This window comes from Sinohyriopsis cumingii, chromosome 8 (genome assembly GCF_028554795.1).
Source record: "Sinohyriopsis cumingii isolate HCF-2022 chromosome 8, ASM2855479v2, whole genome shotgun sequence".
NCBI lineage: Eukaryota > Metazoa > Mollusca > Bivalvia > Unionida > Unionidae > Sinohyriopsis > Sinohyriopsis cumingii.
The window spans coordinates 102,031,057-102,046,627 of NC_142968.1; the positions used below are offsets into that span (position 1 = coordinate 102,031,057).

General features: G+C 34.4%; 1 protein-coding gene across 1 annotated transcript; it reads right to left on the bottom strand.

Moving 5' to 3' along the window:
- Positions 1-6,530: 6,530 nt before the first annotated feature.
- Positions 6,531-13,859, bottom strand: LOC149794258 (uncharacterized). The gene is made up of 3 exons (XM_089968391.1): positions 13,736-13,859; positions 8,836-9,169; positions 6,531-6,842 (listed from the first exon to the last, which is right to left on the bottom strand). Coding segments are annotated over exons 1-3 (378 nt in total). The 5' UTR covers positions 13,779-13,859; the 3' UTR covers positions 6,531-6,841.
- Positions 13,860-15,571: the final 1,712 nt, after the last annotated feature.

The window sequence follows — 15,571 nt, forward strand, 5'->3', positions numbered from 1 at the left end:
TTTGATTATTTACAACAACTTGTACATAAATTAGGCATCCAACAATTTAATTATTTTATGTTTGTCACTGTGAAAGTAATGGGGCTAGCACAAGACTGTCCAAAATACTATCGCCTACCCAGGATACATGTATGCGATTATACTGAATCAAACCTTTAAAAAGACAGTGATCAGTAAAATCCTGCATTGTATAATTATCGAGTAAGATCAGGAGAGTTTTTTCCCCATGTTGGTAATGATCACCAAATTAAAGACCCCATGACTACCCTAAAACAGCAAAAGACTGTCCTAATACACCCTCAACTACCCAGGAGACATGTAGGCAATTAAATAGAATAAAACCAAATAAAAAGACAGTAATCAGTAAATTCTACCCTGTATAATTTATCAAGTAAGATCAGTATAATTTTGTCTCTTGCTGACACTTGCTGAAGGAAAGACCCTAAGACTGTATCAAAACATGCTCATCGACCCAGGATACATGTATATAATTACAATAACTTAATGAAATATGCACTTTTGGTGCATTCTCTCTCTTGGATCATAGTTAATTCACTAAACTACTGTTATATTGCAAAGAGCAGCACACTTAATAAGTTGGAATCACGTGTCACTACATTAATATTCTAAAAATTCTTTAAAGTTTTTTTTAAATCTTTAATGTGACAAATAACATCTGAATAATTAAAACCTAAGGCTGCTATATTTATATTTATAACATTCTTTTTTAGAGACAAAAGTTATAAAGGATGCAAACCAATTTTAAAGCTGGGGGTGGTGTTTTGTGTTTTTTTGTTATATAAAAATACATTCAAAGGTTGAGCTTCTGTACACTAACAATGCAAATTAAGTATTAGAAAACAATCATACACTAAATATAATGCTTCTAATCTCAAGTAAACATTTTTATCATCATACGAACACGATATTCCACAAATTGATTATTTCGGCTGTTGCGACAAAATATCTTCCGAAATGAAGATCGTGATACGAATAAGGATACCTTAAGGAATGCTTAATTTTTTTAATGTAATTTTAGCTATACACTTTTTTTAATGTGCTATTGATGTTGCTCAGAAATATATTATTTTCACGGGAGCTTATGTACAACAGTATCACAGGAAAAGATAGACGTCTGTAAGATGCGACAAAATAGGTGACGTACAATACAATCCTTACAACCAGGGTTCGTCTGATGAAAGCTCGTTAAGAAGAGTACGAGGGAATATATCGTTGTAATTTCTAACCCTTACTTTGCTAAAATAACTAATGTTTCCAAAGGAATGAGAGATATCATTAAGAAATATATTTCTTAAACAGTGAAAGCAAATATTTAAGTGCGTCAAAACTGGGGTTGAAGAAGATGGATCACTTTTCTGTAGTGTATGCGTTTTGTTTTCGTAGGGTGCTTTAAATCACTTAGATCTTCGAGAAAGCACGTTATTTTAGAGACGATTAAAACTTCGTTGTTAACGTACACCTTAAAAATAGGGACTGAAAGAGCTACAATGTTTATCGACACAAAATGAATGTCGTAAAGCTCCGTGGGGAGCATTAATTATTTTTGGTAAATTAAAGACTTTAGAAATTTAGAGCGCCGTCTGTTGTCATAATGCCATGCTAATCTGTAGTATGCCATTATGACAACAGATGGCGACACGAGTTGGACAACAAAGACGATACTGATAAAACTTAGTATTTACATTGTTGCATGGCTAAATCTGTATGAAAACATCAGTTGGAATGATGTAATTGTAAAGTTTATAAACAGAATATACAAAACTTGTGATAACTGACATAACGTTTGCCATACGACAAACTACAGAATCAGTTCAATAGTTAGGATACTGCAAGATACAATGACGCAGAAGGAAAGTAGAACGAAACAATTGCAAGCAGCCATTTGCCGCGTTCTTTTGCATACCAGTGCCCAGCAACGTGGAATGAATTTCCCACTGAACTTAGACACAAAGACACAGTGATCACATTCAAGAGGGCTCTCAAAACTCACTTATTTCGACTGCAAGAACAAACTTAAAGACCTAATAATGTTTCCTACCTTAAATATTCTCAGCATGTTTTTTTTTAATGTTTTCTAATTTCATGGTGATTGTTTTTGTAATCATATCATTATATGTTGTTTTTTTTTTATCTTATGGTATCACGGTACCAATTGTTTTTCCATATACCTCAATGCTAATGTTTTGTGAAATAAATATACTTTCTGTCCTACTTGGGCATGCATGTCACACACTGTCATATAGAACAATGCTAGATTGTTAATTTGACAATGATATAACCAGGTACTCCATTGCATTTAAGAGAGATAACTCTACTGGAACTAGACAGGGGTAAGAGTTATCTAGTCACAACAAGCACATTTTCAGCCATGTGTACCATATTTTAAAAAAATCATAAAAAATACAAAATATGATCTAGATAGAAATTAACACAAACTCACATGTTACTAAGAGGCTCAACTTTTTTTAAGCCAAACAGAAAGTACAACTCTTACATAATGCACCAATCACAGTTAGTGTTGTTCTTTAATTCTGAATACAATGTTCCATACACCTTAATCTCCGCCCACCTGGACTTGCGCAATTGGTACCGTTATACCTTATAGGCGTTGTCTAATGCTGTAAAGCGCTGAGAGCTTCTAAAGATTAGGCGCTACACAAAGTTCTCATTTTTATTATTATTATTATTATTATTATTATTATTATTATTATTATTATTATTATTATCAATGAAGATTAGAACATTATGAATGTAGTACTTGCAAGCAGTCATTTACAATAATGCATCAGGAAAGCAGCACGTGCAAACTGCCACGCACAATTTGCATCAATGAAAATACAATATACGTTGACAGAATTATGAAAGTAGCACTTGCAAGAAGCCATTTGCAATAATGCATCAAGGAAGATTAGAAAATACACATATTGAATTATGGCGGTAATCCCCCTCCATAATGCTTTGGATTACGTGAAGCTTTGCTTTTAGGTTGTCAAACACCTAGCCTGGTTCCCATCCTCTTTGTAGCTACCGCCTATATGCAAGTTTATGTAGAAGTACGACAGGGGACCAATCTAGTCAGACACCAAGACATCGAAAACTATTTTGTTGTTGGTCGACAGACGTGAAGAAGGCAAACGCGTAAGTGTTTCAGCAAGATGTATGGACAGATAGCCCAGTCTTATAACTACTGGGAATGCGTTTTGTATCTCGAGAATGTAAGAGACAAGGCATACTAAAATCCAGATTATTTTCCCATCATTTTCTCCTCTAGCAATATTCTCCACCCACAATTTTTATTTCTTTTGGCATAAAATTAATAAACATTAATTATGTGCCTATAAAACATGTTTTTGAGAAAAGAAGGATCTATTACTTATTTCAGAAGTTATAAAAAATTTACTAAACATTTTGCTAAAATTAAACTGAGAAGAGTATCGCCTATGTTCAGATCAAGAGATATTTTTCAGAACAAGGGATCAGATTGGCAAAACTTTCCATACAAATATCATATTTCAGGACTAAAGAGTGTTTCCGTTCCGTACGGTATTGCAGATCATCCTAAGCTGGATCCTTAAGGAACACTTTGATCCTTAAGGAACACATGGAAGTGAACAATATGTTGTATCACCTCTCATGTTTAAGGAGAAAAAGGAGAGGAAAGACATTTGTTTTAATTATTCAGTGAAAATAAAAAGTGCTCATTGGATTATATTATTTTGGAACTAGTGTTGATGGACTAGCATATCTTGGACCTGTAATTTATACTGAATATTTCATTCTTTCAGACTTTAATAGAACCTTTTCATGATTTGTTTTGGAGGGGAGGGTCAGTTAATAATGCTGTATGTTCCTCTTAAATTTTTCATGTTATGATATTGATTTGTTGAATTTTGCACACTTTGTCCCCTTCTTTTATGTTACTTAGTTCATGACTTTAGAGTGGTAACAATATACTTGTTAAGTATGTCTATGTTACCTGCAGCTTTATTATTTTGAAGATTTTTAGTAGTCTTGTGTATTTTTTCAAACGTATAAGCTCTTTTTAATATCTCATTTCCATTAGACAAGTTGCAAGAAAATCGTCATTTTCTGTTTGGGGCCGCCGGTGGTCGATTGGTCCAAGGAGCTTACCTATACAGATTTTTCACACATATCACTTCTGTCCGCAAGGGTTCGAGTCTCAGCTCAGCTGTCGTGGGTAGTCTTGGCAGTAGTTTACTATGCGTCGGTGGTTTATTCACGCGGTATTTCCGTGTTCTTCCTACACCAAAATCTGCTGGCTGCCATGTATAGAGCCTATCACGTGATTAAACTGGTTATCAAAATCCAACAAAACCAAGCCATTAATTTTATTTGAGTGAAAAGCCTGATTAAGATGTTAGAAGTATTCGTAAAACACATTAAACCAGATATCAGGAATATTTTTGTTTCTCCAATACAAAAATCTGACTTTCAAAGTTTTCTTAGTTTATCCCCTTAGCTTTGTGTGCTTAAATTCAGTTTCTGTCTTCATTGTATGTTATTAAACATTAAAATTAACTGCTATTAAATCATTTATGACATCTTCAGTAAGTTTGATTTTTCCTCCTTTAAATAATGTTTGCAATGTTTTAACTTACGTTTTATCGCATCCTATGCATGTATTTGACGCAGTTTAATTTTTTAAATCTAAATATTATAACTCAAGTAAGGAACAAAGTGAGGAACATTCATCTGAATAAAAAAACATTTTTTTAAAATCAGCCTTGGAATTAGAAATGTTTTCAAGGGCTTCAGCTGATGACGAATATTGACCTACATCTTAATCGCTTTCCATACGACCTTCTAAGGTATGTATGTATGTATGTATGTATGTATGTATGTATGTATGTATGTATGTATGTATGTATGTATGTCTGCCTGCCTGCCTGCCTGGCTGCATGCATTCATACATGTATGTATGTATGTATGTATGTATGTATGTATGTCTGTCTGTCTGCCTGCCTGCCTGCCTGGCTGCATGCATTCATGCATGCATGTATGTATGTATGTATGTATGTATGTATGTATGTATGTATGTATGTATGTATATATGTATGTATGTATGTATGTCGTTGTTTATTCCAAATTTGTATGGGCCAATGGCCAATCTTGTCCGTGTAACTTGTGATAATTAACATAATCGCATCTGAAGTGCTGAGCTTCAAAACTTTTTATCTATCGGTAAGTTCTGTAAAATTTTCAGTATCAACCGAAAATGCATCTCTGATAAAGTGATACGCATTTCAAAAGAACAACTTTGGTTTCGAAGAAAATGTTCCGCCATTTTCCGAAAGGCCAATGACATCAATATATACCATAAAAAGAATGAAAATAGAATTTGTTTATTTCAGTAGAAGAGGTGAGATTGGAGAATACGCTTCTTTAATTGTTCAAATTACTTCGGATAAAGAAATCTTTTCAAACAAAAAATATTGTCGCTGCTTCGTTTGGCAAGTTCCAAAAGAAGTTTGCAATTGATGTGGTTGTTCTCATAATTCAATACGATGGTTATACAAATCTACTGTAGTCCTCATCTGACATACTGTCACCCTAAGGACAGTGTCGGGTTTATGATTTTGCCGCCCCTAGGCACTGTCAGAGTTGCCCCCCCCCAAGCTGCCTAAAACAAAGGTGTCAAACCAGAACCTTTCAATAACTTTACGCTCTTAAATCATTGCAAAATCTAACAAAATCTTTTCTCTCTTTCTGTTTAATTTCTTTCTTCATATGATCAATAACCAGATTTTCATGCTTTTAAAAATCTGCCGCCCCTGAATTTGCAGCCAAGGGCAGCTGACCTGTCTGCCTAACCGAAAATCAGTTACTATGTAACGACTCCAAACGTAATATAACGGCAAATATTTAATTTTGTAATTATCTTTCTTTGGTATAATTTTCATAAATACGAAGACATTAATGACCACTGCATCCTGTGTTTTTCTTTCTGTCTGTCTGTATACGGTTATTTTGCCATATCTGCATTACAGCCCAGTCACGCTTTCTCTGTAATTTTTCTCTTTCAATTATTACACAAACAATGGGGAAGTAAAGAATGTCATCATAACTGAAGAAAGATTACCAGTTCCATCCCCATGAAATAAGATAAACACGACTCAAGTTCTTGAAGACTGAAGAGCTTTACTTCTGTCAATCAGAGACCGATATAAATGCTGTTGTACCTAAGCGTATATACACGTTTATAACACGAGCCCTACTGCAAACTGCACAGACCCAGATCTGCATAATGCCCCGGCAGATCAGGATATATGTTGCAGTTTGATTCGACTCGTATTTAAGTACAGACGGTAAGTTGGATTTCGATCAAAGCAGGAATAATTTCCTCTTTTTTTTTTCTTTTTTTTAGCAGTGACTCTAATTCACCTTTCAACTCCAGGAAAATGCGTGTGTGTACTGTTCTCGAAAATATGTGTGTGTACTATTCTCGAAAAAGTGTGCGTGTACTATTCTCAAAAATTTACACAGAAACATACTATTTCAATTTTTATTTGAAATAATGAACGACATAAAAGAAAATATGAAATTCAAAACTGCACTACAGGACAAACATGTAATTCATGTAACGTTCAGTGGGTCCCATATAAACACATGTAAAAAATAATAAATGTACAAAAACGCGTAAAAAGAACGAAGCTTTAAGGTAATAAATTAGTAAAAGGGAAATGCCGTTGTCATCTCATCTGATTCATGCCGATAGTGTTGCCAAACAACCAGGACAATGCATCGATTGTATAGAAAATCATGAAGATTGTAGATTTCGCGTTCGATGGGGTACTGACAACCTGAAATAGAGGAAAGACGTTGTTATTATACAACAAACCAGATAAATCTGAAACTGGACCGCGTCATAGTATCTGAACACTGTTTCAAACTTGTCCAATACTCCAATTATACATCTATTCGTTTGTTTGTTGTGTACTTGTGTGAAAGATTTAGAAAGAGCGTCGAGAGGATTTTTCAACTAGATTTTTATATTTTTCACCTTTGCAAGATGCAACTATCAATCTTAGATGAAATCTGTATTACAGTCTGCACTGAAATGATTATTCACAAGAGTACTGGCCCCTTAAATAGTGATTAACTCCATGATTGGAACATCACTATTAGGAAGGCACTGTTAATGTATTAAAATGAACTCATTTTTAAAAAGGGCAGTTGTTAATGGTGGTAAGAAATCATTTTTACTTTATTGTAAGCTAACGCTAAAGAATATTGCTAATATGTAACGTTGGCTAAATATGAACGATGGAGAAAAAAAGACGTTGCCTTGTTTATTACGCCGTAGTGCTTAACGCCGACCTTTGACCTATTGATTTATGCGTTCGGTGTTACCGCTAAGGTACATGAAGTTAAAAACAAATCTCACAGGAATCTCAAATTGCTTAGATTTGGAGTTTCCAACTGGAAAGAATCTTGAATATAATGCGTAACATAAAAAAAAATCCATGATCATGTTCTCCAATTACTTGTAAGAACAGCCACCGAATAATAGGTTTATATGCCAATAATAGGAGTAGGAGTTGAACTTATTTACATTGAGAGACCATCGACTCTGCTCGGGATATAGAAATCCAAAATATGGCAGACGGAGTAAACAAAGTTTCAATCGCCGCTTTTATTTATTTTTGCTCAAGTGAACACAAATACGGACCGTGTTGATAAATGGTTGAAGAAAATATCTGTTAAACCTTTTTTGTGATACATGTCTTAACTGCCTCTGCCGTTGACAGCCGACGTACACGCTCTTGGTTAGATGGCATTACAAGCTAATTGAGACAACTCATGAAATCCAATAAATGTCACTATGACAAAGCTCTGAAATATCTGTACCAACCGCCAAGGTGTAGATAGGGCTAACATATCTGAAACTTGGCTAGCGAAGATGGAGTTTTGCACACGTCCAAATAATGTCATTGAAAGACACAGCGAGGATAACCACAATAAAGAATGTTCCGCGAGTTTTGTGACTCTAGTTTTATAATGAGTCAAGTTAACGACTCTCAACATTTTAGGATTTTTCCTTTTACATTGAGCAAAATTAGAAAATGTCAAAAGTTTCAGATTTCTCCAATTACACTGAGTAAAGTCTGAGAATGTCAAATGTATATGATTCCTTTACATTGACTCACGTTAGAGAATGCCAAAAGTTTATAACTTCTCCAAAGACACTGAGTAAAGTTAGAGAAAATCAAACACTTAGGACTTAGATCCTGAGCTTGAGAGTCAAGGTTATAAAACCATGCAATAACAGAGCAAGAAAGGAATCTAAACCAGGGGAGTGGGGTGGAGGCGAAAAGAGACTAAAAATGTATTTAATAGCCATTACAATTCATTTACCGGGAAACTATTAAAAACTGTATTAATTAAAATAGTTTGTATGGAGATTACTGGTTGATTTTAAAGTGTTTACAATCAGCCAGCATTGCTTCTGTCCAATTACGGGTAGGAAAACAAAATAAACTTTTCTTGCTTACCAGTATGTCGTCAGTATCTCATCACTGATCATAAAGACATGAAAGAAGAGACAGAAAACTCGGTACAATATACGTAAGCAAGCAATTTCAGTTTTCATCGATGTCCGATTATCTTGTTTTAGCAAATTAAATCTCTGGTCACAAACTTAATATCTATTTAGATCAAATACACATTACTTTCAAAAGAGTAAGACATTTTACTGGGAAAATAATCTTAAAACTCGTCAAGATGAAATGTATAGCAATCCTATGAATTTACCGTTACCAATGGTAACTAAATCATCTTCTGCTACAAACTTACTAGTTGAGCATGTTGACCATCATGAGACTGGTGAAGTCCTTAATGCAACAGCCGATTCCCATGGGAGAGCACTCCAACAGACCTGGAAATCCATATTGGGTTACGGACATCAAGTTACAGATACCGGTTATTCGTCTGCAAGGGATTGGACGGAAGTTTTCAGTTCTGCGGCAAAGGACCATGGGATTGTTGAGAAGACCGCTAAGTCCTTCGCCACCGGTACCGCCACTGGTGGTAGTACTACCTCCTCCCCCACTACCTCCGAGGCCACTTCCCCCGAGTCCACCGCCCCCTAGAGATGACAGTGCCATCAGAGAAGCCATGTTCTGTGCGGCTGGAACAAGGAAATGCATATATATGTTGATGTTAAAATTTGGTTGATATCTGTTTACCTGCTGTTTGTTCAACGTTTTGGTCAAACAATGGCACGTTGAAAGATTCTATGGAAAGAAAATCTATATTCGTGCCGAGTAAATGACCCGTTCATAACGTATGACAACTTTTTACATTGTGTGCCGGTTTATTGACATATTAACAATTGATTGTTTCATTTCAAGCAGTTCTGTCTGGTTATTTTCTGTCTTATATGAACATTGTCCCCCTGTGACTTGTGACTAACGTTTCAATTGGTCTGTAAAATAGTGAGAAAGAACATTCAGATGTCTCTCCTCAGTAACAATTTGGTAATTTAATAATATAATGAACAAATAAGTTTTTCTTATACAGCGCTCAAGATTTGTTTCTGTTTTTGTAAGCATGTTTAGACACATTTATTCATGTCATAATTATAATACTGAGGCGGAGCAGGCGTTTTTATCATTTCTGAGTTTTTGTTATTTTATGTAATATGGTGTTGGGGGTTAGGGCGAATACTTATTTCAAGAAGTAATACACGAATACATAAAATACTTTCTTGTTTCTTTAATCTAAAATTATGACTTCCGCGGTTAAACATGTTCCTTAAGTTATAATTTGTTGGATCAGAGATTATTTGGGGTGATGAAATCGCACATAATAATTTTTAAAAGGTACACAATATATTAATATTTCGTCTTTCTTTAAATTCAACCAATCAGTTTTCTTACACAAATATTCTATGATGGTACTTCTTGTTAATTCCATTACAATTCGTGCTACCTTTAATGGTAGATTTTTTCCAACCTATATGGCGTTTATTCTGGAACCATCCAAGACAATAACATTGGCGTACTTTAATCATCGTCGTATGAAGGATAGTAATATTTCTTCTAAAGACTTTTTACTTCCTTAAAATGTTACTACCTCGAAATAAAAATAAAATAGTCATTTTTGAATTTAAGCGAAATATGGCAGGTATGTGTCAGGGCCACTTCCAGTCACCATCTAAGGTTAAACCCAATGCTGCAGACAATGTGGGAAACTTAGGATTTCGCTCGTCAAGCGTACAGATTTTTTAAGTGAGAATGACAGTCATGTAGAAAAGAGCATTCCGTTATTTTAAGTCCCCAGTTTCAAAAGTCAGTCGAAAGTGTTGGAAGTATTCCGAAAAGACATGTATATGAGCTCATGTTATCGTAAGATCAACAAATTTATTAATATTTAAAAAATATATATTGTTGAATGACACGAAAGGATTCTTGACTGAAGACAACTTGTAAAGTAGCTCATTGTCAGTAATATATGTCTATAGGTACTTAAATAGTATTCCTTCTACGATTTAAAACATAATTTAAAAGTAGAAAGATATTGAGACAGTATTGACATACTGGGCTTGGCCCATGATCCTCGCATATGAAGATTCCTAATCACTCTATCATTCCATTGCAGGACACTAACAAGCAGGTCAGGTCACTAACTCATGCTTCAAATAAGTGAATAGCTATAGCTGTTTCGATTTCTAAGCGATTAGCAGTGACATTGTTACGCCATCAGTGCAACAAATATCTTCAAATTTCGAAAGATATGGGATGCGCCAACATTGGCCATGGACTTCCACATTATTTTCGGTTATCTCGTGAATGTATGTCCGAACTTCTTTATTACATTGATTCATGCCATCTATTATAAACATTTTTCCATTGTAGGTGTTTATAAGAGTAATAAAACCATCTTTTAACTTTTCAAAAACAGCAGACGACTTTTCTTGCAAAATCACCGTGTATAAGAGATTCTACCATATTGACTTTCTTATTTCTACTTGTACTTTTAAAGCGAACAACGTAGATTGAGAACTTGAATAAATTAAGAAAGAGCTTCCCGTGGGTCGCTGGTTCCTCCCGGGGTTTTCCCGGGTTCTTCCTACAGCAGTTATATTCGCCGCCATGTATAACATATATTGTACTGAAAAATGGTTTTAGACACTAAAAACAACAGCATAAGTTAATATACCAATCGCGGATATTTAATAATGTCTAAGTTACGATCTACATTTTATATTAACAAATGACGGCATTTATGTAAAAGATGATACCCAGGAAGATAGGAAGCACAATAACTCTCCCGTAACCTCTGAATACAACACCTGCTATAATCTAGACGACGGATCTCAAATTCAAACCACCCTGAGGGCCGCATGAGGGCATTTTCGATGGCCCAAGGGCCGCACCACCTTTGTTGTTTCTCATGACACCTTGTGACCCAGTCATTTTGCAGGCCACATGATAGGGCTTGGCGGGCGGCATGCTTCCCGTGGGCCGCGTGTTTGAGACCCCTGGTCTGGACATTGTCCTTCAGATAGACCAGTGGTCAGTCATCCTTCAAAAGACCGTCATGTGACAAACAATGTCCACGTTAGAAATTACCGCTTTTATTTCTCATTTTATGTCACCCGAAGGCATTGTAATTAATAGTATACATATATCATGCATTTGAAACGAAATACGTCCGCGCTTTGTGACAATCATCATTCATTCATAAACATAAAAGTGAGTCTAGATACCCATTCTTGAAGTTGTTATGTCAACCTCGTCTCGTGACACTTTTTTGCGAGATGAATTTTTAAGAACAAGACATAACCCATTCATAGAAACGACCAGCAATAGCGATTAACAACACTCTTGGCATAGACTAACCAATAATTAAACGTACGTGAAATCTGAAAATTTATTTAAGCTTGAAAGTTAGACAATATCTCTTACAGACTCCTGGCTAACCGCTCACCTTACTGTGAACAGTATAGACCCTTATATGTCGTTGTATAATGAACCGGCAGATTAGGGCATTTTGCTTTCACATCGATAACTTAAGTGTGGATTTGAGTCTAGAACTGAGAAATCTGATTGGGTGAAATGTATGCCTAGCTTAATATCAACAAATGAAATCACTTAAATTAAAAAATGTTCATCATATTTTGTGAAAATGCTTTGTTGGCACTATGAAACTAATGTATCAACGGTATTCGCAACCAGATAGGTTTTACACAGTATATTACGTCATTTGTTTTAAATGGTGGCGTTCTGAGACGAGTGTCCTCAAAGATGAACACTTTCTCATTCGATAATTAGAACATACAGCAGAACTTTAGAAAGTCTGAATACTGCGGGTTAACAAACGCCTTGGATTTTTTGATTTCTCAGTTTTTCGAGATTTATTTATGTTAAAACTGACCAAGATAACGAAGTGACGTACAGTATTCCATTAATAAGTGATGTCTAGTATTCGATTAATCAGGTGATTTATAGTGTCCGAATAATCAAATTATGTCCGGTATTCCATTAATCAAGTATAGTCTAGCCTTCGATTTATCAAGTGATGTATTCGATTTATCAAGCGATTTTTAGCATATGATTAATCAAGTGATGTCCAGTATTCGAGTATTCAAGTGATGTCTAGTATTCGATTTATCAAGTAATGTATAGTTTTCGATTAATCAAGTGATGTATATTATACGACTTATAAAAATGCTTATCCAGTTTCCGATTAATCAAGTAGTATCCACTAGTCGAATAATGAAGAGATGTCTAGTATTCGATTAATCCAGGTCTGACTTACCGTGCTCTTATTGGTATTATTCAGCCTGCTATGATCTGTCTATCAAGGTAGTTGTATTGTCGCGCTAACTTTATGGTGTGTTGTTTTATCATTAACTTACGTTCAACTAACTCAGAAGAAGAGGTATTCTTGTAGGTGACTCGTCTTACATAACTAGCTGCGTATAAGTCAAATTTACATATTCGTCTTACAACTCAGGTTACATCTTTTCTAAATATGTTAATTCTCTCCAGTTGGAATATAATTGATATAATCAATATTTATCTTTCTTTATCTAGCAAATTATTTTTCTTTTTATTCTTGAGGAGTTTGATATTAAATGAAATTGCCTGCAAAATAAACTAGCGTTTTAATAATTTATATACTCCATTAGAAAGAAAAACATTTCGTTTTCTGTGTAAATTTTGTTAAAATTTTATTTCTAAATCTGTTTTTTTTTTCTTCTTCTTCTTCACGTTATATACGTAATAAGGGATTATTGATTTTGAAACTTGAATGAAGCTGTTTTACCGGATAGCAACTGCATAATCAATAAATTTAATAATCCTGTTAATCAGCCCTAATCTTGATCTTTATTTTTCTTATTAGAAAAGATTTTGCTTTTAAAATTTTCATTCGTCATTTGGTTTCCTTTTTTCACAAAAATATTTTGCTTCAAATACAAGATTGACGCCAAATTTCTTTTTTTTAATATTTTGTTTTGGTGGTATTCTTAACCACAAATGATGCACATTAGGACTTCTATTTGTAAATAACTTGAATCCTAAAAACTTCTTTTCTCATCTTAAATGTATGAAGAACACATACAATTTGATGCTGTTATCCCTGAACTGCTATATCAATTGAATAATTCATACATTTCAAGTCTACACATTTGCACCAAAAAAAAAAAAGATATTAAAAAGGAAAAGGAAAAGAACTTTTTACTTACCACAGTAGCCAACGAGGGCGACAAGTAACACTACTTTCAACATCTCTATCCTATCTGCTGTTTAAAAGAAAGATGTTAAAGGTAACTACGTTTCAGCCAGCTGTATTTTGCTCTTTTTGTGGGCTGGCTTTTATTCTTGCCCTCAAGTGTGACATCATGTTCCTTTCGAGGCTCAAATGGGATTTTTTTGTCTGCTCATCTTCTTGCAAGAATATTGCTTCACCAGTACTTGCACGATATATTTCAAAACTGTCTTAGCTTTAAAATAGATATTGAAAAGAAAAATTGTCGGATCCATTAAAATCAATATTTCTTTCGGTTTTTTGGTACAATATTAAGATAATTTTAGATAGTCCGTGCCATTTAAGCATCCTATGGAAGTCCCCCTGTCAATCTCATAAGCATATATCTGTCATTGGATGTGACTAAACCTGGTAACGAAGTAGGAGAGATGAGCGCTTTGTCACGATCGTGAAACGGACATTAAAAAATACCACGAAAACGTCATGAACGCTTGATAGAAATTGCGTAAATCGGATAATCAATGGCAGTCGTAAAAAGCTCGACGTATAAAGTGATGTTTTAATTAATGTCTGTATTGTATCCTCAGGTTTTCCCTGTAAGATTATCAAGTCATTGACCAACTAATTTTCTTTACCCGCTATGAAAATGACAACGATAACGAAATACAATAGGACACTAACTACCTAGAGTCACTACATTTTTTCCTTTAACAAAAAAAAAAAAAAAAGAATAAACTCGAAACATAGTCGCTGGTGTGATGCAAATATAGATGTTAACTAAAATGATGAGTTTACCTAGAGCTCAAAAGTGGAACCAGTATGGACTTGAACGTTTCATGTATTTATTCCGTTCAATCTTATTTAAAAGCTTGATTTATATTTGCTCCAAGAATTAACAAAAGACGTATTTTTAAATTATTTTTTCAACAAATAATTATATGACACGATTATTCTGGGTCGGTAAGGATCTTTGATCAATGTTGTGGAATGCAGATTCTATTTAAGAATACACGTTTGCGCATCAAAGGAACGCCAATCCGTGCCGCTTAGATTTTATCTAATGTAGATCAATAACACGGCTATAGCTTCAAATCTTAATCATTGGATATATTTAAATTTGTTTAAATTCTGTATATCAATTTTTTCCGTGACATTTTTAACAAAGTTTTCATAGATATTGTACATACTGTACCATTCTATTTTTAATCGAAAGAAATACATTTTTGAGAATTTCAATGTCTCCCCTCCAAATTTATTTTTAAAAACTAATAATACATTTTCACGCCATTTTAGACTGAAAGTTGGGCTGATCGACTTCAAAATAAAGTAGTTTAACCTCTTTTGAATAGGATAGTAGTTGACATACTAACATTACATTTAACTGAGATTTACATTCTTTTGGATAGGATGGTAGTTGACATACTAATATTACGTTTTACTGAGGTTTACCTTCTTTTGGATAGGATGGTAGTTGACACAATTAGCTTACGTTTTACTGAGGTTTACCTTCTTTTGGATAGGATGGTAGTTGACATACTAATATCACGTTTTACTGAGGTTTACCTTCTTTTGAATAGGATGGTAGTTGACGTACTAATATCACGTTTTACTGAGGTTTACCTTCTTTTGGATAGGATGGTAGTTGACACACTTAGCTTACGTTTTACTGAGGTTTACCTTCTTTTGGATAGGATGGTAGTTGACATACTAATATTATTTTTTTTACTGAGGTTTACCTTCTTTTGGATAGGATGGTAGTTGACACACTTAGCTTACGTTTTACTGAGGTTTACAGGGGCCCCGAGTGGCCTAG

Coding starts and splice junctions, on each gene's coding strand:
- LOC149794258 (XM_089968391.1), bottom strand. CDS start 13,778: ATGTTGAAAGTAGTGTTACTTGTCGCCCTCGTTGGCTACTGTG. Junction 9,170..13,735: donor CGCCCTCGTTGGCTACTGTG/GTAAGTAAAAAG, acceptor TCCTTGTTCCAG/CCGCACAGAACATGGCTTCT.